Below are 23,878 nucleotides of genomic sequence, written 5' to 3' on the forward strand. Positions count from 1 at the left end.
ACATATTACTTGTCTTAAAGGGATTGTTCGGTCTCAGAAGAAAAGTCTGCGGTAACTCTGTGACTGCAGACTGATGTGAAAGTATACAATACACATACGATTTGTATGTCCAGGTGGGTGGGCAGTCATATGACTGTATGTATGTTATCTGCATACTTATGGTCACGTGCCGACTAGTCTGTCCCGGCCTCTCAATAAAACAGGATTAAGAGATGTGCAAGAGTCTAGTCGGCATATGGTCATGTGAACACCCAACCGCCTGTCAATAAAGGGAAATTGTGATGGTGTGCACATTATACACTGTCATGATTCTACAGTCACATAGAGCAACCACAGACTTTTTTTCCTTTGAGACAGGACAACCCCTTTAAAGTGACGCTGATATGAGACGGTGCTTTAATTATAGGCAGGTTTATATAATTATGAAGGTGAAAATTGTTGACTCATAAGTGTCATACAGTTTTATTGAAAAAGGTTTTGAATCTGGAGACAAGCCTGGTCAGTCAGGAAGTCACTTCTAACACTTCTGATTTGCTCTCGCTCATCTTTTCCAGCACTAAGAATGTCTTCTCTATGGGATTGAGTGTCCTCTGCTTTCCAGGGTCACTGCCACTAAAACAGTTTCATCAGTTCTGTTCTTCAGGACTATTGTCCAGCATTGTCGCCATGCAGTAGGTGGGGAGAGGGGAGCAGTCTGGCAGTCACTGCTCTTTCTGGCATAGGTAGCTGTTAGTGTTATGTCCCATTACACAGACCCACCGGTACCTTCCCGTCTTCTGCTATCCATTTATCTAGCAGCGTACATAGGCTGATGGCAGAAAATCTGAAGTGTTGTGGAAATAACAATGAATTGTAAATTGCTGTGAATTCAAATGTTTGGATTTTTTTTCCCCCAAACTTGTATCTTCAGTGTTGGTTGTCCTATGCGATTTACAGGGAAGACTTTCATCAGTAGTGTTTTTCTTAAACTTTACAATGACATCAAACAAATGCCCTGATTGTGCTTTATTGTTGGGTTTTATGCACAATTCATGTTTCTAAACGTTCTCAGATTCTCCTGCAAGGATTGCGGCACATAAACCGAGCCATGCATGAGGATGTTGTCGCTGTGGAGCTGTTGCAGAAAGATAATTGGGTGGCTCCATCATCGGTGGTCTTACAGGATGAAGGGGAAAGCGATGATATTGACTCCGTAGAGGAAAAGGAGAAGATGGTATAAATTCACTTTTAGCCCAGTCTAGAATGGTTATTATTGGGTATTTGGAAAGCGTTCAGAAAGTGTCCTGACTCCAGGGTTTTGTTCCAGCTGCAAGCTACTGCAAATAAATCTGTAAAACCTTCAGGAAGAGTTGTGGGGATCATAAAGAGAAACTGGAGGCCGTACTGCGGCATGCTGGCCAAGTCTCATATTAAACAGGTAGGTGCCTGACAACCCTGTAATTCTTCTCCTTTTTCGCTTTCTCTATTTTATGTTTTGTACTGTTAACTCTTTCAGTCTACACGGCATTTGTTCACACCGGCTGACCGTCGGATTCCGCGCATACGTATAGAGACAAGACAATCCTCCACTTTGGAAGGGCAGAGAATCATAGTTGCAATTGACGGATGGCCCAAAAATTCCAGATATCCTAATGTAAGTGGTGCGCTGTTCCGTCGAGAGTTTACGCTCGTCTGTGTCATACATAGTATCCTAGAATCATTGTACAGCTCCATCTATATGTGATCTATGTATATAATAGATCTCTTAATAGATCTCAAAAAACTGATTCTTTATAAATAGCACTAGAAGCTGAGCTGTTTTCAAAATTGACGAAAATTTTACAAAAACCAAGTCTTGTATTTTTTCACTATATTATGTGAGATACCTAAAGAGTTTGTCTGATAATTAAAAGAAAAACAAAACAAAACCTTACCTGTTTAATCCTTCACAGCCCCATCATCGATGCTTCAGGTGGTCCCACGAGTATGTGTTCACTTTTCTGCAGCAATGATGTCCCATTCGTCCATAGGACCACTGCAGCCAATCAGTAAATTGCCGATCACATGCTAGCATTTTAGCTGCGGTATTTTATGGTATATCGCAGCACATCATTTCTGAAAGAAGCATTGAAAGACCGATGGCTGTGGGGAATTAAATAGCTATTTTTTTTTATTTGAAATCCTGGGAAACTCTTACATTCAGTTTTCGTTACATTAGGGTCACTTTGTGAAGAACTTGGGTGCAGCTGGTGATAAGGAGACTGAAACGGAAGTCTTGCTTCTAGAACATGATGTTCCTCATCAGCCGTTCTCCCAGGCTGTTCTAAGCTTTCTTCCTAAAATGCCATGGGCCATAACTCCTGAGGTGAGAAATGCTCCATCGTTCCTCTCTAAACCTATACTTCTGTGATATTCTTTCATTTCCTGTATTCCTTATCACTCTTTATCAGACTTGAGATTGATCAGAGTTCTTTATTTCCACCTTCAGGACATGAGGAACAGAATAGACCTGAGGTATCTCTATGTGTGCAGTGTGGATCCTCCTGGTTGTACTGACATTGACGATGCGTTGCATTGTCGGGAACTTGAAAATGGTAACCTTGAGGTGGGTGTCTTTTTATTGTGAAATTAGTGGCTTCTGTCCTGTCTGATACGGTAGCCTTAACATTATCTGCCAATTGAAGATGGAAGACCTAACTAATGTACAACCCGTCTCACCTGAAGGTCCTTAGATGATCCTTCCAGGCTAAACTGAATCAGCCCTTAATACTTATTGTGAAGGGTCTGGCTTTTAACATGGTTTCCTACCTACAGCAGATTTGCTTAATTTCCCTTTTTAAGTAGCAGAAATAATGCTACTACAAGTGTAAGCCAAACTTAGGAATATCCAGTGTAAGGTGGAAACCATGATGGGGACACAGCCCTGAAGCAATGTTGCGACCCATTATTCTTAGGATTGGTGAAAGTTTTGGGGGCTGACATCTGTCAAGTGATGGCATGTCCTAGTAATGTAACGACTTATGATGAGATTTAAATAGCTCTTCAAATCGGTAATTGTCATGGTATTTCTTATTTTGGCTTGAGGACTTAATAAAGAGTTTTTCCACTTTCAGCAAAGTGGGCCCCAAACGCTTGTAGGTGTGTAAAATAAGACATCCGGATGGAACTTTTACTGCCGCTGCTTTAGTCTCTGTGTGTTTGGCTGCAGTGCGGACGTCGCATCGACAGCACACATCACCACTGCAGCCATTCGCTGAGCTCAGCAGCTCTGACAGTATAGGCATTTGGGATCAACTTGGCTGAAAGTGGAAAAACCCTTTACGTTTAAGATTAAAATTGAAACTTTCTGAAATTTGAAAGAAAAGATTTTAGTTATTTTTTTCTCCGTTTCTGTGCTGCACGCACACATTTGTCTGGCTGAATACCATGATTTCTATATTGTCATTGTATACAGGTTGGAGTCCATATTGCAGATGTAAGCCATTTTATAAGACCTGGAAATGCCCTAGACCAGGAAGCCGCAAATAGAGGAACCACTGTGTACCTTTGTGAAAAGGTAACTTAGATTCACTCACGTTTGATTACAATGATCACATAGCAAAATGTCACTTAGTTCAAGTTGAAAATCAGAGACTGTTTTATGGAAGTATTTTTGACGGCAATGTAAATGACAACAAAACAAGTGATTGTTAATGTGATAATATAATGCACTGGGACAAATGTACTCGATTAAATCTGATTCTGGCTAACATTAAAAAGTATTTAATTTTTATTTAATCAATAATACACATGAAAATGAGACTCTTTGTAATATATCTCATCGGAACAATCTGCTTCTTTCTCCCCTTGGATTGGTTTTCCACTCTAAAATCACAGGTAAAATCTGTATGCAGTGAAGACAGATTTTCCCATCCTGAGGATGACAGCTGGTGCTTTTATAATTCTATGGTGAGAAGGAAGGAGGAGATGGCGGCAGACACAGATATTCTGCTGAAAGAACAGGATCAGTTCTCCATAGACCTGCATGATCATCAGTTGTCATCTCCTATCTCAGTAATGGGAAAAGCTTTATTCACTGAAGACACATTTTACCTGTGAATTGAGAATAAACTATCAGTTCAGGAGGAAAAACAAGCAGATGGATCTTATAAGATTATTACAAAGTTTCTTACTTTCATGTGTACTATTGATGTATGAGAGCAATGAAAACCATGTTTACTCTTTACATATGTTATTGTGAACCTGTCATGTAGTCTACACTTCACAAACTGAATAAATGGCCATTTAAGCCCCGTTAATCAATACCTTGGTGGCCCCAAAGTGTTTCTCCAGCACGGAGAAATCCCATTCTGCGCGTGTATGCTAATGAGGCTATATCATTGTATGGTTCATTAGTAACACATGGGCGATAGTGGTTTGCTAGGTTCTAATGTTATAGAGGAACTACTGGAGAAGTGTGAGTCTGGAGGACAGACCCTCAGTGTTGTGCGCCAAGCACAAGATCTTCTACTCCCTTGTAATTGCCAGCATCGATAGTGGCTGATACAGCAGGATGTCATCGATAATGGACGGCAGCCGCATTTTCATCCATCGGGGATTCTAGTATTCTGTAACTCGGGTCAATAAGAACACTTACTGCTGGTCACTAAGGGGTTAAGGGAATTTCAGATTTTTAACTGTTTAATGGGCTTGCTTTGCTCTATTAGTAGCCCATGTATTCAGTTCACTTTTAACAAACCAAATTAATATTATTTAATTGTATGTCATAAGAAGTTGTACTAATCGGCCTAATTGTTCTTGATGATTTTATTACATTAGTTGTTACTGGTGAGACGTGAAAGTACCAATATCTTGTGTTCTCTTCCAGAGGATTGACATGGTGCCAGAACTTCTCAGCTCAAACCTCTGTTCTCTAAGATCAGACGTGGACAGGTATGTATGGAAGTTCCCCATAAAACGGATTTATGTAACATCTGCTTTTATTATTATTATGGAAATATATAAGCAGAATTTTTTATGCTGTCTATATTTTCCTAGATTGGCATTTTCCTGCATTTGGGAGCTAAACCATAATGCTGAAATCATAAACACAAAATTTACCAAAAGTGTTATCAATTCAAAGGTGAGTTTTGTGTCTTACTTTTCTTTATCCTGTTGAAATTAATAGTTTTGAAGGCATTTTGGATGATGGATACCAACCATAAAAACGGCCTCCACTTGTCTGAGAAGGATTTCTTCAAGAATTTGGAGTATGTCTGTGGGACTTCTAGCTCCATTATCGGAGGAGCATTGATGTGGGCCTGACTGGCAGTCTCCATTCTAGCTCATCCCATAGGTGTTAGATAGGGCTGAGTTCAGGTCTCTTTGTGGGCCAGTCACGTTCTTCCAAACCAAATTTGCACAACCGTGTCTTCATGTACCTCTCTTTGTGGCTGGAAGCTCAGTCATTCTAGAACAGAAGAGGGCCTCTCCAAACGGTTCCCACAAAGCTGGAAGCATACAATTGTCCAAAATGTCTTTCTGTGCCAAAGCATTAAGTTTCACTGGACCTGAGGGGTTTAGGCCAACTCCTAAAAAAGCAGCCTCATAGCATTATCTTGCATACACCTACTGTAACTTTGCAGGTCGCACCAAGCAGTCAGATAGGTAATGTTTAATGATGAGCGAACCTGCTCGGATAAGGTATTATCTGAGCATGCCCGTGTGCTGACCGAGTGTCTACGGCGTGCTCGAATTATATGTTCGAGTCCCAGCCGCCGTACTCGAACATATAATTCGAGCATGCCGTAGACACACGGTTGTTACACGTGCAGGGATTGCCTGACATGCAATCTCTGCATGTATTACAGCTCTCTAATAGCTGCGAGACATGCAACTGCTGGGAGTTGAACATATTTTTCAAGCACGCCGTAGACACTCGGTCAGCACACGGGCATGCTCAGGTAATGCCTTATCCGAGCAGATTCGCTCATCATTAGTAATGTTCTGACATTCACCAAACCCAGACTTGTCTATTAGACTGCCAATAGAGAAGTGTGATTCGTCATTACTACATTTCCTCCGCTCTAGATTCCAGTGTTGGCATGTTTTACACCACTCCATCCACTGCTAGGCATTGTGCTTGGTGATGTAAAGTTTGCATCCTGCTGCTCAGCCATGGAAATCCATGGTATGAAGCTGATGTTACAGTGGACCTAAGACTTGCTATACATATGTACATTTTACTGGTATAACTGCTGCTGGTCTCCTGAATCTTAAGAGGTTTTTCTCCTGTTCCTGCACCTCTCTATTCCTGAGATATGGTCAGCTCTTCCTTTTATGGAAATCCAGTCTCTTTAGCCAAGCGGGCAGGATCCACAACTCTTCTATGAATCTTCTTGAGGATTATGTCCATTTGCCTAAAAAGACTAGACTTGCATATAAAGAATGGAAAGGCACAAGCACAAGAAAAACCCGCCAGATTCAGAAGAGCAGCGACAATTACACCAGGTAACAATATTCCATATACGTATATACTCGAGTATAAGCCGAGACCCCTAATTTTGCCACAAAAAACTGGGAAAACTTAATGACTCGAGTATAAGCCTAGGGTGCAAAATGAAGCAGCTATCGGTAAATGTCAAAAATAAAAATAGATACCAATAAAAGTAAAATTAAAATTAATTGAGACATCAGTAGGTTAAGTGTTTTTGAATATCAATATTGCATCACGAGCCCCATATAATGCTCCATGCAGTTCATGATGGGCCCTATAAGATGCTCCATATTAAAATATGCCCCATATAATGCTGCACAAATGTTGATTATGGCCCCATAAGATGCTCCATACAGACATTTGCCCCATATAATGCTCCACAAATACTGATTATGGCCCCATAAGATGCTCCATAGACACATTTGTCCCGTATAATGCTCCACAAATGCTGATTATGGCCCCATAAGATGCTCCATACAGATATTTGCCCCCATATAATGCTGCACATGACCCAATACAGATATTTGCCCCATATAATGCTGCACATGGCCCCATAAGATGCTCCATACAGACATTTGCCCCATATGCTGTTGCATATAAAAAAAAAAAAAAATGACATACTCCCCTCTCAGGCCCCTGGCACTTGCTATATTCACCTGCTCCGTGTTCCACCGTCGGTGCCGTTGTGTCTTCCCCGTCCTCTGCACTGACTGTTCAGGCAGAGGGCGGCGCGCACACTAATTGCGTCATCGTGCCCTCTGACCTGAGCGTCACTGCAGAGGACGGGGAAGACACAGCGGCGGCCAGCGGTGGAACGGGGAGCAGGTGAATATCGCACACTGCGTTATACTCACCTGCTCCTGGCGTGGTGTCCCTGGTTCTCCGGCGCCGGCAGCTTCTTCCTTCCTGTATTGAGCGGTCACATGGTACCACTCATTACAGTAATGAATATGCGGCTCCACCCCTATGGGAGTGGAGTCTGGTCCATATACATTACTGTAATGAGCGGTACCATGTGACCGCTCACTACAGGAAGAAACGGTCAGCTCCCGGAGAACCAGGGACCTGAAGGGACCGCGCCAGGAGCAGGTGAGTATTATTACACAGCTGCCGCTCCCCCTCTCCTGCTGACCCCTGGGAATGACTCGAGTATAAGCCGAGATGGGCAATTTGAGCCTAAAAAAATGGGCTGAAATTCTCGGCTTATACTCGAGTATATACGGTATATTACAAGTGTGACGGTTCCTGTTTAATTCCAGGGGAGGTTAGGAGCTCTGCAAACATTGAGTAAATAAAGCGTCGGTGCATAAATGTCACCATGTGGCACGATTCAGAGACCCCTCTCTGTAACTTTATGTGGTCTCCATGTCTTGGCTGAGTTGCTCTGGTTTTTAAAGGGAATCTGTCACCAGGTTTTTTTTGCATCTAATATCAGAGCAGCATAATATAGAGACAAGAGACCTTGATTCCAGTAATGTATCATTTATTGGGCTCCTTGCTGTAGTTTTGATTAAAATCATGGTTTTATCTGCAAGAGATTATTATTTGAGGACTAGTAAACTTGCTGTCATGTAGTCGTCCATATTCATGAGTTCTGTATAACCCCGCCCCCCACATACAGTGTACACAGAAAGCAGCCAATCAGTGGTGTGGGTGAGGTTATATTTTAAATGGTGTCAATAAGGAGTGAATCTAATGCAGTTTTGTCTCTTATTGCTCAGCAATGATTGTGTCTTACTAAAGCGAACTCCTACAATTCTGCTCATGGAGTAGCCGGCTAACTTTCCTCTCTTCCAGGCTTCCCTCACCTATGCTGAAGCACAGATGAGAATTGATTCTCCCAACATGAATGATGAGATTACCAAAAGTCTCCGTCAGCTGAATAAATTAGCAAAGATTTTGAAGAAACGGAGAATAGATAATGGGTAAATTATTGAATATGTTTTCGTTTCTGACCTTTTACTATAATCCTCTGTAATCTATCAGTGACACTGAAATGATTTGTTTGTTAAAGGGACATAATAGCAGAAGATAAATTATTCTAAAACAATGTTTCCCTCTGCAGAACAATCCTTCTATGTCTGAGAGATGCCTGGTTGAACAGATAGTGTATGTGCTTAAAGGGAACCTGTCAGCAGGATTGTGCTCAGTAACCTACAGATTACAATGATTCCTGGTGATGAAATCTGTCTTGTGGTTGTTGTTTAATCTTTATTTTCAGTTACTGATATTCTCATGCTCTGGGACGGCCTGTGGGGGGGGGGGGGGGTCTTACATATTCATCTTTATGGCTTATGCCCTGTCACTGATCCCTCACTGACCTGCCCCCTATTTTACATACTGAATATAATATGGTTTGAAAAAAAAAAAAACGGATGTCATCAACCCAGGTATCATAGTAATCAGTATAACGGCACCCACCTGACACTGTAGGTTACTGTGCACAATGCTGCTGACAGGTTCCCTTTAAAGGGCTATTCTTTATGAAGTATTTGACAGTACTGGCACTATCGGGCTCTGGGCCTGTGCAAGGGATAAAGTTCAGTCTTCCATGCAGACATCACCATCAAAACGCATGTCACAAGCACAAATAGGCCATTACATGGGTCAGTACTTGGTGATGACATATCTGCTTAGAAAAGAGCTGTATTGAGGTTGGGGAGCCATGTTGGTTATGTCCCAGGAGTTTTGCATTTGACATCAGTAACAGAAAACCGCTTTAATCCGCAGCTGAAAAATGTAGCTGTCAGAACATGATAAACATTTTTTGTGCAAAAATAATAAAGAGTAAAAAAATGATGTAACCTTGTAATGTAACGACCTTCAAAATAAAGTACAATAAATAAATTATACTGCACTATGAACTCCAGAAAAAATACAATTAAGAAACAATTCCAGAGAACCGTAATTTATTTTTTTGTTCATGCCTTGGCTAAAAAATGAAATGTGAAGTAATAACAAAATCATATGTACCACAAAATGGTACTAAAGAAAACTTTTTTTTCCCACAAAAAAGCCGTTGAAACTTATTGAAATGCAGAAAATAGATAACATTTATTGTGAATGCTATATTACAAAATACAACCTAGAATTTTTTTTTTTTCATTCAACCTCTGAGTATAATAGTCATTGTGTGCCACAAAACAGGACCAATAAAAACTAGTTTGTCATGGAAAAAGCCTTCATAAAGACTCATGTGTTTGTAAATTGTAAAAGGTATGATTCTCAGGATATGGCCACACAGAAGCAAACAATCATTTTTTTTTGTATTTATTGTACAAAAATAATAGAACTGACTGTGTTAATTTTGCCAATATCATTCTGACCCACAGAATAAAGTTAACACTTTTATTGTGCAGCACGGCAAATGGCATAAAATGTAAAACATGTGTGAGAATGGTTGTTTGGTTGGTTTATGTTCCTCCCCATGAAAAAGTTTAATGAGCTATATGTATCCCCAAAAAATGACAGATACAACTCTTCCTAGAAAAAAAAAAAAAAAGAACAACCCCAGATACAGCTATGGAACGACTTCCCCACCTGTAAGAGCTTTTAAATACTGGCGGAAGTCTCTTCTATAGTGCGGGCTGCAATGCAATGGGCCAAACGTATTTGGTGCCTTTTATAAGAAAACTATTCTGTAGAGACCAACTACTAAAATTATATAATACATTGGGTTCAGTAGTTCAGTGCAGGATGTGCTGTAAATGTTTTCATAAGAATTTGGGAAACTTATGAAATGTTCTATTCCTGATCTAAGGATTTCTGCTTTTAGAGATGAATCTGTGCTGCACTTTATGTACATGCTCAGCAGTGCTGTGGAGTCAGAGACAGTGGTATGGCTTACCAACTACACAACTTTGCTTCTGAGTCATTCAGGGTTCAGTGTGCCTGGAGACAAGAGCTCCAGAGCTTTGTTATGCTGAACTCTGTTGTTGCTCTTGAGCGGGTGGACACCCGCAACCACATGGACTGTGCTATACCTTATCTTGTTTTCCCATTATGCCAGAAAGTCCTTTTTTATTTTGATGAACTTTGCATTGGTTTATGCTGTACTTAAATAAACCAACAGAAGATTCAGATGAGAAACGTTCTTGTGTCTACCTCTGTGAGCGAGTCTACCTCAATTGTGCACATAAAATACAGTAATTATTATGTGGGTTTTTTAATATAAAAAGTTAAATTTTTGCAAAATTCTTTGTGCTTCTTGTGTTTTTAAGTATGTAAATAGGTTTAAAACATAGTACTTGAATTTGTACCTTTGTGTTACAGAGCGTTAACACTTTCTTCTCCGGAGGTCCGATTTCATCTGGATAGTGAAACTCATGACCCTATAGATCTCCAGACCAAGGAACTGAAGTACGTTGAGAGATGCTTATGCTTACTATATTGTGTGTCTGAGTATATTGGTTGTTTTACTGATTCATTTTTTCTTTTTGGACAAGACAACTATAATAAATATTCATTTCTTTCTCGCTTCATTGGGGGACACAGGTAACCATGGGTGTATGCTGCTGTCACTAGGAGGCTGACACTATAAAAATAAAAAAGAAGTAACTCCTCCCCGGCAGTATACACCCTCCGACAGGCACCAGGCAACTCAGTTTTTGCTTAGTGTCTGTAGGAGGCGGACCTGGATCTAACACCAGATCCGCATTTCTTTTACAGGGATTTGTTGTTTGTTTTTAATCATTTCCCCTTTCTTTTTCAGATACTTTCTTCAGGGTAACAGGGTGCAGTTTTCTCACCCTCTCTTCCCCACTTTGAGCGACCGAGAGAGCAGTGTGGTATCACCCACATCGCACCCTCTCGGACCCGCTGGGCAGGACTTTGTCCCCTGTCACCCATTCGGGTGTTCAGGGTGACCCTTTCTTCGGTGGCCAGTCCTGCCCGTTTCCCCTCCTCATCCCTCTCCTCGGAGCGGGCTGAGAGGAAGACGGCGGTCACATCCAGTGACCCTCTCCCCCTGTGCAGGGGTCGACGCCGTCTTCTGCGCCGGAGAGTCGTGGCGCGGGAAGGAGGACTACTTCCAGGACCCTCTATCTACCAGGGATCCTGATGATTCCTCATCTGCAGGTAGGGAATCTTCAATCAACAAAATCCCCACCCTCCACCCCCACCAATACCCTGCCCAGCGGCGATCTCCTCTTACCATAGGGGAGCATCTGACAGGGAAGTGGGTTGCATATTCGGGCGTTGAGACCACGTAGGAATGGGAGCAGGAAGGCTGGCATCTTTTCCCCCTCCTTATTCAAACTTGCAGGCTCCTTCGCCCACCATTTCTCTCTGCCTCACGGTTTTTTCCCTTTCTTAGCGCTTGAGCGCCCTCTGGTGGTGGCTGGAATTAGTGCGGCCGGGATGTGCAGCGTCTCCCTGCTTTTCCCTTTCTTGCCGCTTGAGCGCCCTCTTGTGGCGGTCGACGGTATAGCGGCCGGATTGCTTTCAGTTTTACAGGGGGCGTTCTTTTCTTTCCCCCCTTCGGTCCTGTGCACGCCCACAGCGTCGCACTTTCTCCGCGCTCTTTTCTCCTGCTCCCTGTCAGCGTGTCAGCGTCTGCTCATCGCGAGGGACACAGGATTTCTCGGGGGAACACAGGCACCTGCGGTTACCGCTGTCTTTCACCAGGCTCAGCGCTACCTCCTACTCCACCTGGCAGTATTCTCTGGGGACAAGGTAATATCCACCTATGTCCGACCCCACCCCGGCCTTTGCCCCTACGGCCATCCATTACGCCTGCACTCACTGTAAGAAAAAGTGGGTTTCAGGTCAGCCATCTCCTTTCTGCCCGTCCTGCGTTTCCTCCCACCATGTCAGCTCCCCTGGAAGCTTCAAGGTCCCGGGATGAGTGCACCCCCCCTCCCCCGGAGTGGGCTGTTGCTATGTCTCAATCTGTGTCCGACCTGACTAAAGTTTCTCAGTCCCTGGTCCAGGCACTGGAATGCATACCGCTTCTCTCTAATGCCACCAGTGCCACGAACGCCTCTCACGGCGATTCGCCCGCACCTGTCCTAGACTCTCACAGAGGCAGACCGGACAAAAGAGACAGAAAACGGACCTTATCTAGATCTCCCTCCTGTTCACCGGACCACATCGGGATTCCCCTATCTGCCCGTTCCCCTTCCTCACAGGCGGACCTCGGGTCTGACGTAACTTCTCAGTCGGAATCTGACTCGGATGCAGATCAGACTTCCGGAACACAAGACATGGTTGATAGCCTTATTTCAGCTATCGTTCAGACGCTTGATCTTAAGGAGGATGAGGCAAGCTCTCAGGACGTCTCCATTGCTTTTAAACGGATTAAACGTCCCTCTAGGGTTTTCCCTAATCACAAGGAGTTTGACAACACTACCGCCACTCACTGGGAAAACCCTGGCAAGGGTTTCCCAGGTAGGAAACTGCTTGATTTGTTATACCCTTTTCACTCCGACCTGGTCTCCAAGTGGTCCGAGTCTCCTAAGGTCGACCCGCCTGTGTCCAGGCTATCCTCACAGACAGTTCTGTCTATTCCGGACGCGGCTTCTCTTAAGGACCCCTCGGACAGACAAATCGAGGCGCTAGCAAAATCAGCATTTGAGGCCTCCGGAGCCTCCCTTTGCCCTATTTTCGCCTCATCATGGGTAGCCAAGGCTGTATCAGCCTGGGCCAAAACCCTGCGCAGGGGCATTTCGGCCTCTGCTCCTGCTGAAGAACTGTCTGAATTAGCGGATCAGATTTCACTGGCAGGAAAATACCTGATGAATGCCTCCCTTGATGCAGCGGCCTGCTCTACCAGGGCTAATGGCAACATTGTCGCCATTCGCCGGATTCTTTGGTTAAAGGCGTGGAACGCTGACCCCGCATCTAAGAAATCGCTCACTGGTCTGCCCTTCCAGGGCTCCAGACTCTTTGGCTCGCAGCTAGATCAAATGATCTCGGACGCTACTGGCGGTAAGAGTACCTCCTTACCCCAGTCCAAGCCTAAACGTCCCTTCAACAGGAGGGGTCCCCAGTCCTTTCGTCCCTTTCGGTCTTTTGCCTCTTCAGGAAACCCCGTCCAGGACCGTTCCTCCTCACAAGGGGACCGAAGAAAACCTTCTTTCATGCCTCCGCCACGCTGGAGAGCCAAGAGCCACCCCGCAAAACCATCGGGATCTCGGGGCCGCAGGTTTTCTAATAAATGACGGGTCGCCCCCACCTGGAACTCCTTCCAGGGTGGGAGGCCGCCTGCTTCTATTCTCAGAGGATTGGCTTTCAGTAGTCTACGACGCCTGGGTCAGGGAGATCGTCACGTCAGGCTACAAAATAGAGTTTTCTTCGCCCCCAGGAAGACGTTTCATGCTCTCTCGTCCTCCCAAACAGCCCTCTCATCTCCCAGGGCTTCTCCAGGCCGTCGATTCGCTCCTCGCCTCGGGAGTCGTAGTGCCGGTGCCTTTTCGCCAGCGGTTTTCCGGGTTTTATTCAAACCTGTTCGTGGTTCCAAAAAAGGACGGCTCTCTCCGTCCGATTCTGGATCTCAAACGATTGAACCGCCACCTTCAGATTCAACACTTCAAAATGGAATCTCTGCGCTCGGTGATCGCGTCCATGGAGCCGGGAGAGTTTCTGTGCTCAGTGGACATTCGGGATGCGTACCTTCACATTCCTATTTGCGTGCAGCATCAGAGGTTCCTCCGATTCGCGATCAGGGAGCATCATTACCAGTTCACTGCCCTCCCTTTCGGGCTGGCATCTGCTCCCAGGGTCTTTACGAAGGTTATGGCAGCTGTCATGGCCATCCTGCGTTCAAAAGGGATTCTGGTATTCCCATACCTCGACGACCTATTGATCAAGGGCTCATCCCAGGGGGATTGCAGCCAGAGCCTCCATCTTACTCTGGACACCTTAGTTCGCCTAGGCTGGTTGATCAACTACCAGAAGTCTTCCTTGATTCCAACCCAGCGGCTGGAGTTCCTAGGCATGGAATTCGATACCTTTCGGGCTCAGGTCTTCCTTCCCAAGGAGAAGTTTCTTTCTCTTCGTCGGGGTGTCAGAGCGCTAAAGGGTCCGAGTCCTCTGTCCCTTCGTCTAGCCATGAGAGTTCTGGGGAGAATGGTCGCTTCTATGGAAGCGGTCCCCTATGCTCAGTTCCACTCTCGTCCCCTCCAGCTTGCTCTTCTGTCTGCCTGGGACAGGAACCCGCTTTCCCTGGACTGTCCGTTTCGCCTCTCCCCCAGGGCGAGACAGTCTCTCTCTTGGTGGACGCTGTCCACCTCCATTCTGCGCGGGAGGTCATTTTTACCCCCCCACTGGCAGGTGATTACCACCGACGCCAGTCTCCAAGGTTGGGGAGCGGTCTTTCTCCACCTCACAGCCCAGGGCCGCTGGACTGCTCGAGAGGCGTGCCTCTCGATCAACCTCTTGGAAATCAGAGCCATCTTCCTAGCCCTCATCCGCTGGGAGTCCCTCCTTTCGGGAAAGCCGGTCGGCATTCAGTCGGACAACGCCACGGCCGTGGCATACATAAATCACCAAGGGGGGACTCGCAGCAGTCAAGTCATGGCGGAAGTAGCAAAAATTTTCCGCTGGGCGGAGGGTCATGTTCCCTCTCGGTCAGCCGTCCACATCCCAGGGGTGGACAATTGGGAGGCCGACTTTCTAAGTCGCCAGGGCATCGTGGCGGGCGAGTGGTCTCTTCTTCCAGCAATCTTCAGCCAGATTTGCCAGCGGTGGGGCGTTCCAGACGTCGACTTGATGGCCTCCCGGGCAAACCACAAAGTTCCCCAGTACGTCGCCAGGTCTCGGGACCCGATGGCCGTCGGATGCGACGCTCTCGTGATCTCTTGGGCCCAGTTCCGGATGCCCTATCTGTTCCCGCCTCTCCCTCTGATCCCAAGGGTCGTAAAGAAGATCAAGTCGGAAGGGGTCCCCGTACTCTTGGTAGCTCCAGATTGGCCTCGCAGAGCCTGGTACGCAGAGCTGATAAACATGTTATCGGATGTTCCGTGGAGACTTCCGGATCTTCCGGACCTTCTTTCACAGGGGCCTCTCTCCCACCCGAATTCTCGGTCGCTGAATTTAACGGTATGGCCGTTGAGGCCGCGGTCCTGAAGAACACGGGTTTTTCTCATAGCGTCATCCAGACTATGATAAGAGCGAGGAAACCGGCCTCATCGCGTGTCTACCACAGATGTTGGAAGGCCTTTTTCCGGTGGTGTCAGGATAACAATCTGTTTCCTATGACCTTTTCCCTTCCTTCCCTTCTCAGCTTTCTTCAAACGGGCCTAGATTCGGGTCTTTCCCTTAGCACCTTGAAGGGTCAGATCTCCGCTCTATCAATTCTTTTTCAAAGAGACCTGGCTTCCCTGCCTCAGGTGAGGACCTTCATCCAGGGGGTCGCTCATATAGCTCCCCCTTACCGGTCTCCTGTTGAGCCTTGGGATCTCAACCTCGTCTTAGATGCCCTGCAGCGGCCGCCCTTTGAACCGCTTCAGGATGTTTCCTTCTCGCTTCTATCCTGGAAGGTAGCCTTTTTGATCGCCATCACCTCCATTAGAAAGGTTTCAGAGCTGGTGGCTTTATCCTGTCGTTCTCCCTTTCTGGTCCTGCATCAAGACAAGGTGGTTCTTCGTCCGGTTCCTTCCTTCTTACCGAAAGTTGTCTCATCTTTTCATATCAACGAGGACATTGTCCTCCCGTCCTTTTGCCCTTCCCCGGTTCATCCATTGGAGAAATCCCTTCACAAGCTGGATGTGGTCAGGGCTATCCGGATTTACATCGCCGGAACTGCCTCTTTTCGTCAGGCCGATCCTCTGTTCGTCGTCTCGGATGGGCGTCGAAAGGGTCTTCCTGCCTCCAAGTCCACGATTGCTCGTTGGATCCGTTCGGCGGTTTTGGAGGCATACCGCGTCCAAGACAAACAGCCTCCTTCGGGGGTGAAGGCTCACTCTACCCGGGCAGTGGGAGCTTCCTGGGCAGTTCGTCACCAAGCTTCGGCCTCGCTGGTTTGCAAGGCCGCTACGTGGTCTTCCATGCACACCTTTGTCAAATTCTACGGGGTGCATACTCAGGCTTCCGCGGACGCGAGCCTGGGTAGGAGGATACTGCAGGCGGCGGTTTCTCACCGGCCAACCTGACTCCTCTTTTTCTGCAGAATACCCGCCCTAGGGACTGCTTTTGGACGTCCCATGGTTACCTGTGTCCCCCAATGAAGCGAGAAAGAAAGAGGGATTTTTGGTTCTTACCGTAAAATCTCTTTCTTGGAGCCTTCATTGGGGGACACAGCACCCTCCCTTGAAGTTGTACCGTGTTGGCTAAGGTGCCGTTGTTGTGGGTTGGTACATAGGTTGAGTTTTATATTACCTGTTCCTACTACTGCTTTTGCACCAACTGAGTTGCCTGGTGCCTGTCGGAGGGTGTATACTGCCGGGGAGGAGCTACTTCTTCTTTATTTGCATAGTGTCAGCCTCCTAGTGACAGCAGCATACACCCATGGTTACCTGTGTCCCCCAATGAAGGCTCCAAGAAAGAGATTTTACGGTAAGAACCAAAAATCCCTCTTTTGTCTGTCATTCTGCGTTTTGAAATTGAGGCAAATCTGTAGTAATTTTTGTTCATTTTTATAACTTTATCTCCTGCACTGTATCTTAGGGAAACCAATTCAATGGTGGAGGAGTTCATGTTGCTGGCTAATATTTCGGTGGCACAGAAGATTTATGATGAGTTTTCAGAATATGCGTTACTCCGTAAGCATCCAGCTCCACCTCCTGGAAACTATGACATTCTGATAAAAGCTGCGCGCTCCAAGGTGATGTTTCATGCTGCTGATTTATCCTTTTAATCTAAAACTATGAAGTATGTGGTTTTCTTTAGCATTTGTTCACACTTGCTGAAATAAAATTCACACGTATGTCTCAGCAATATAGGGAATCTGTTACCAGTTTTTTGTTACTCCATCTGAGAGCAGCTTGATGTAGGGACGAATATACTGTTTCTAGTTCTCTGAATGCTTGGTCCTGTATAACCCCGCCCACAGAACGGATTGGCTGCTTTCTGTGTACACTGTGCATAGGCAGAAAGCTTTCAGATACTTGTGGTGGGATTTTACAGAGCTAATGAATATGGAGGACTACTTGGCAGTAGGTTTAATTTTCCTCTAGTTATAATCTCCTGTGACTTTATCAAAACTACAGCAAGCAGCCCAGTAAATGACAGTGCCTGAATCGGGGGTCTCTGTCTCTACATTACGTTGCTCACATATTAGGTGGCAAAAACCTATAATCCCCAAATGGCGCAGCAAATAAGACAAGGTCAGTCTTCTAAATTAATTATGGTAATAAAAAATAATTGCCCAGGCTTAGGGAATTAGTATTAAAAGTCCCAGACTTGCTCAGTCACAGGGGATTCCATGTTCTACTGTCTTGTACATGGCTCAAGTATTTGTAATTATAAACATTTTTTAATAGTTCCAGTTTCTCATAGCTGTGTTTAGTTTTTTTGTCTTTTCCTTTGTTTTTTTTCTTTCCATGTTTTACTTTCAACATTTAATGTTGCTTGCTTTGTAGATCATTTCCTATAACACTTCCCTGTCGTCTTTTTTTTTTTTCCCCCAGAATTTGGATGTTAAGACGGATTCTGCCAAGGCTCTGGCTGACTCTTTAGACCAAGCGGAGCGTGCAGAATTTCCCTATCTGAACACGTTACTGAGAATCCTGGCCACGCGCTGCATGATGCAGGCTGTGTACTTCTGCTCAGGGTTGGATAGTGACTTCCATCACTATGGTCTCGCCTCTCCCATTTACACACATTTCACTTCCCCTATTAGAAGGTTTGTAATTATGGCCAATGAATGAATGCGGACAAGGCACAAACTGACATCATGAATGTAACGTGGTTTGTTTGCCTTAATACATGAAGATTTGTTTAGTTTCTCATCTTACTGGAGCAGCAGCTACAGGAAGAATATGAAGTTTTATCCTCCCTGCAGCCGCTTGCTTTCAGTCATCGGAGTTGTTAGTTACCTCTCACTATACTATGAGCATGCTGTAACTTCTCCTTGGCACACTGATTGCAGTCAAGAATTGACAGCCGGCAGAGCAGACTGTCACTGTGTCAGGAAGGGATTACATCATGCTACAGTATAGTGAGAGGTGACTGTATCTGTATCCACTCCCTGCACTTCCCCGATTGGAAGCAGGCGGCTACAGGGAGGATATAACTTCATTTTCTCCCTATAGCCGTGGTTCCAGTGTAGCAGGCATGACTTAAACACTATTTACCTGCAGATTAACCCAGTGCTTGTGAACATGACATGTTCCCTTTTAAAGGGGTACGGCAGCTTGTACAGTAATGTATGCTCAGGTTTGAAATCGAGCATTCTCTGAAACCTCTGGATTTGAAATGGACAGTATTGAATGGTAACTGTTGGATGACACTGGATAATATGCCCCCATGACCAATCTGTCACTTTTTACATATTTGTGAAATCAGTAGTGTAAGCTTTTTTTTTCTATTCCTTCTAGATATGCGGATGTCATAGTTCACCGGCTCCTCGCTGTAGCAGTGGGTGCGGACGCCACTTATCCAGATCTTACAGATAAACATAAACAAGCGGAAATCTGCAAAAATATCAACTTCAGGCATAAAATGGCGCAGTACTCACAAAGGGCATCTGTTGCCTTTCACACACAGGTATATGTCTGTGGCCACTTGTACTGACGTCCACCTGACAGCTGTTACTCCTGAATATCACTAAGCCCCCCACGCACGTCATTGATCACAACACCACATATTGTTGAGGCTGGCCCCAGTCTAATTTGTATGGGGTCCCTGGACGGATGACTTTCTGGGCAGTTAAGGAACTAGCGTGTCAGATTTCAGACTGTCGATCCTTTCTTTGTCATGGGTGTAAGCCGCCTTGTGGGGGAGAACACAGGAGCGCCCCTGTGTATGTGGGAGCAAAGCAAGATGGCTGCCATCCGAACTATCCAAAGCAGAGGTGGGCAATTAATTTTCCTAAGGGCCCACATGAGACACAGACAGTTTTGGAAGGTTGAACCAAGAGACAACTTAATTCTGCTAATTTTTATATTCATTTTTATCACTTAATATTGAGCATAATTAAAGGGGTATTCTGCTCTCCAAGATCCGATCCCAATATGTAGTAGGTGTAATAATAACATTAGCAAATGCCTCCAATTAGAAATGTAGCATAGTTCTTCTGATTTGCTGTGTTTCTTACCCCATGTGCAGGGCATGGCAGTAGCTTAGGTATCCATGGTCATAACCATGTGGTAGGTAATCTACTGCAATGCCCTGCACATGGGGTAAGAAACACAGCGAATCAGAAGAACTATGCTACATTTCTAATTGGAGGCATTTGCTGATATTATTATTACACCTACTACATATTGGGATAGGATCTTAGAGATGGGAATACCGCTTTTAATTCTGTGGACCAGCTGCTGCGAATACATCTTATAGGGCTCATTTTAATGTGTTTTCTTATCTATATCAGCTAATCAAAGCCATTTAGTTTTTTTTCAATCATATGCTCCTGTTAGTCAACGTTGAAGAGTTAGGGTACCGTTACACAAAACGATTTACCAACGATCACGACCAGCGATACGACCTGGCCGTGATCGTTGGTAAGTCGTTGTGTGGTCGCTGGGGAGCTGTCACACAGACAGCTCTCCAGCGACCAACGATGCCGAAGTCCCCGGGTAACCAGGGTAAACATCGGGTTACTAAGCGCAGGGCCGCGCTTAGTAACCCGATGTTTACCCTGGTTACCATCGTAAATGTAAAAAAAAAAAAAACCGTACATACTCACATTCCGGTGTCCGTCAGGTCCCTAGCCGTCTGCTTCCCGCACTGACTGAGTGCCGGCCGTAAAGTGAAAGCAGAGCACAGCGGTGACATCACCGCTGTGCTCTGCTTTTACTTTCCGGACGGCAGTCAGTCAGTGCGGGAAGCAGACAGCTAGGGACCTGACGGACACCGGAATGTGAGTATGTACGGTTTTTTTTTTTTTACATTTACGATGGTAACCAGGGTAAACATCTGGTTACTAAGCGCGGCCCTGCGCTTAGTAACCCGATGTTTACCCTGGTTACAAGCGAACGCATCGCTGGATCGGTGTCACACACACCGATCCAGCGATGACAGCGGGAGATCCAGCGACAAAATAAAGTTCCAAATGATCTGCTACGACGTACGATTCTCAGCAGGGTCCCTGATCGCTGCTGCGTGTCAGACACAGCGATATCGTATGGATATCGCTGGAACGTCACGGATCGTACCGTCGTAGCGACAAAAGTGCCACTGTGAGATGGTACCCTAACTGTCGTTATCATATTTTTTGTAAAGCAAGGGTAGATGTGAAAATTGGAAACTTTGTAAGATACCATTTTAGATAAATCTGCTTCTTTCTCTGCCTGCTCTGATCACTCATTCTGAAAAAAAATTCTGAATTCATTGATTTAAAGGAATCTGTCACCAAGTGTTTGTTACGCCATCTGAGAGCAGCATAATATAGGGGTCGAGACCTGGATTCCAGCGATGTCACTTACTCAACTGCTGTTCTGTCATTTTGATAAAATGATAGTTTTATCTGCTGCAGATCTAGCTGTACTCTGTATAACCCCTTGTCTCCCCATTATTCAATGGTATCTGCTACTGAAGACACAGATGAAATTGAGATGTCGGGTAGACTAGAGGGTGGCCCTTTGGCTTTCCTGGTCCACACAGGAGGTGCTAAAGGCTCGCACGTGGCCCACTTTGCCTAGGCCTGATCTAAAGTGTGTGAGGGGCTTTACTAATTCACCCTTATGTAGGCTGTGCAGTCATTCATGTTTCCCCAATTGGGGAAGGGGTATCACTCCTGGCTGTGGGCAGATATTGGGCCAGTAGGACGGCTGGAGAGATATTTTAAATGTGCGTTCCTTCTTCACCCCACATATCTGCTGTTGGGAGAGTTTGGCTCCTCAGGTGAAATCATCAGGTTTTGCTGAGGAACATCTCGAGTATCAGCACCTAGGTCCATGCTTGGTCAATGTTCATACTCTTGCTTTATATTTCTATAACACATGCATTGTGTCTTTTTACAGCTCTTCTTTAAAACAAAAGGAATCGTGAATGAAGAAGGATACATCTTGTTTGTTAGGAAAAATGCAATTGTAGTTCTGATCCCCAAGTTTGGTTTAGAAGGCACAGTGTTTTTTGAGGGAAAGAACAGAGTAAAATGTCAGCTAACGTACAATGATGAGGTGAGTCAGGGAAGGGGAATATATGAAATGACTTTGTATTTGTTTAGATTATTCTCACTGTATTTTGTCTTCATTTTCAGATTCCTTCATTAACTGTGCAAAATACAACATTCTACATGTTTGACAAAGTAAAGGTTAAGATTACACTAGATGCATCCAACATCCAGCACCAAAAAATCTGCATGGACCTCGTAGAGCCTGAGGTTAGTACTTTTACCAGTTTTCCATAAGGTTAATGCCGGACGTACAAACAGCAAATCTACTCTAGACTATGTTCATATGCAGCATTTTTTTATGTACATTATAAGCTTCTTCCAGAACCAGCAAAGGTTAATGTTTTTTTTTTATCCTGACGGAATTTGAGAAGAGCAGCGTTTTGTAAATTTGCAGCATCTCAATTCTTAGTGTTTTTGCAGCGTTTTTTCACCCATATAAAGCAATGAGAAAGTGGGAGAAGGCAGTAACCCTAGCACCCATACTGTGCGTATATGCTGGATCACATACTTAAACCTCACAAATTTTTAATAAAGAGGCAAATAGTTAACTCGTTTACTTTAATAGAAATATTTGCTCATTTCTTGATAGATTCCAGGCCTAACCTCAACTGAGAACGATCAGATGCAAAGAAATGGGGAACCGATATCCAAAAAGAGCAAGCTGGGAAAATAGGATGACTTCAGAAGAAGCACAATATTTTACACAAGGACGTTTTAAAGGAGTAATCCAGCTCTGCTCACTTCCGGATCAGGAGGGTGGCGGGTCGTTGGTGTCACATCTACAGATATGTGTTGGGTCGCGTGCACCTGTGCTATTTCAATGACTAATACGGGTGGATGATGCCTGGCTGCTCACTGGGCCTCTCACCTCCTCGATCTAGATTACCCATTTAAGGCATTTTATTCTTATTTTTAGCATTATGAGCAGGCCTTTGTTATAAGAGTATTATAATTTGTGAACTGTGTATTTCTAGACCATGTTAAAGGAAATAAGGTTTTGTCGGTTGCTGCTCACTTCGTCATCAGGAGGAGTAGTGCTGATGATAACGTATCTGCACATACCTGCCGGTGAGCATTCATATTGGCTGGTATTGTGCACCGCTCCTATTCATTACAATAGAACACGTGCACAATAAAGTGCTGCGAGAAATGTTGTTGCTATGTAAATATTATTCTAATACCTGCAGATAAAAATTCAACGGATGTGGTTATTGGCGCTGTTTACCTCCTGAGCAGCGCCACACAACTCCTTTAATTTTATAAACGTAGTTTCAACTGCAAGTCTACCTTTTTGTATCCCAATACGATTTCTCCATTTTATAAAGCCAACTTCCATCTCTTCTGACATTTTATTTCAAACAATCCTCCTGTAATATGGATTTTTTTCTCAGTTACATAACCTTTATATTTAAGACAAATTTACGTTTTTTCTGTCCATGTTGGTGTTCTGTGCACCTCTATCGAAGCAGGATTACAGGTCTGTTCCAAATGTTGTCATAATATGATCATCAGCTTGAGACCCTAGGCTGTGATTGCACAATACTGTGAGTGCAATTTCCATTGTTTTTACTTCTAGACTTTTATAAACTTTAAAAAGTGTATCTAGTGGAAACTTATTTACTGATACTTTTATTTCCTGGAGTCTGTAGACAGCTCATCATCTGGTTATCCCATTAGTGACCAAGCCAATTTTTACAATTCTAACCACTTTTACTTTATGAGATTATAACTCTGGAACGCTTCAACGGATCGAGCTGATTGTGAGATACTGTAATTCATGTTAGTGGTAAAATTTCTTCAATATTACTTGCGTTTATGAAAAAAATGGAAATGTGGCGAAAACTTTGCAATTTTCAAACTTTTAATTTTTATGCCCTTTAAATCAGTGAAGTATGTCACACAAAATACTTAATAAATAACATTTCCCACATGTCTACTTTACATCAGCACAATTTTGAAAACTACCGTATTTTCCGGCGTATAAGATGACTTTTTAACCCCTAAAAATTGTCCCAAAAGTCGGGGGTCGTCTTATACGCCAGGTACGGCATGTGCAGGGAGCGATCCTGGATGTTCCCAGGGTCTGAAGGAGAGGAAACTCTCCTTCAGGCCCTGGGATCCATATTCATGTAAAAAATAAAGAATAAAAATAAAAAATATGTATATACTCACCCCTCCGAGAAGCCTGGCTCTCACCGCTGTCAGCG

At 44.5% G+C, this 23,878-nt stretch overlaps 1 protein-coding gene across 2 annotated transcripts in view; it reads left to right on the top strand.

The window, feature by feature from the left end:
* Nucleotides 1-23,617, top strand: part of DIS3 (DIS3 exosome endoribonuclease and 3''-5'' exoribonuclease) — a 41,491-nt gene extending 17,874 nt beyond the window's left edge. For both annotated transcript variants that reach the window (XM_077297248.1, XM_077297249.1), the window contains 16 exons: nt 1,052-1,213; nt 1,307-1,417; nt 1,496-1,633; nt 2,198-2,344; nt 2,468-2,584; nt 3,434-3,535; nt 4,847-4,911; nt 5,017-5,101; nt 8,252-8,379; nt 10,727-10,813; nt 17,060-17,216; nt 18,022-18,236; nt 18,931-19,099; nt 21,517-21,675; nt 21,756-21,878; nt 22,261-23,617. In XM_077297248.1, coding sequence (XP_077153363.1) covers nt 1,052-1,213; nt 1,307-1,417; nt 1,496-1,633; nt 2,198-2,344; nt 2,468-2,584; nt 3,434-3,535; nt 4,847-4,911; nt 5,017-5,101; nt 8,252-8,379; nt 10,727-10,813; nt 17,060-17,216; nt 18,022-18,236; nt 18,931-19,099; nt 21,517-21,675; nt 21,756-21,878; nt 22,261-22,344 — 2,049 coding nt within the window. In that variant the 3' untranslated portion in view covers nt 22,345-23,617. The remainder of the gene's footprint in view (nt 1-1,051; nt 1,214-1,306; nt 1,418-1,495; nt 1,634-2,197; nt 2,345-2,467; nt 2,585-3,433; nt 3,536-4,846; nt 4,912-5,016; nt 5,102-8,251; nt 8,380-10,726; nt 10,814-17,059; nt 17,217-18,021; nt 18,237-18,930; nt 19,100-21,516; nt 21,676-21,755; nt 21,879-22,260) is intronic.
* Nucleotides 23,618-23,878: the final 261 nt, after the last annotated feature.

This window comes from Ranitomeya variabilis, chromosome 3 (assembly GCF_051348905.1).
Source record: "Ranitomeya variabilis isolate aRanVar5 chromosome 3, aRanVar5.hap1, whole genome shotgun sequence".
In the NCBI taxonomy this organism is placed as follows: Eukaryota; Metazoa; Chordata; class Amphibia; order Anura; family Dendrobatidae; genus Ranitomeya; species Ranitomeya variabilis.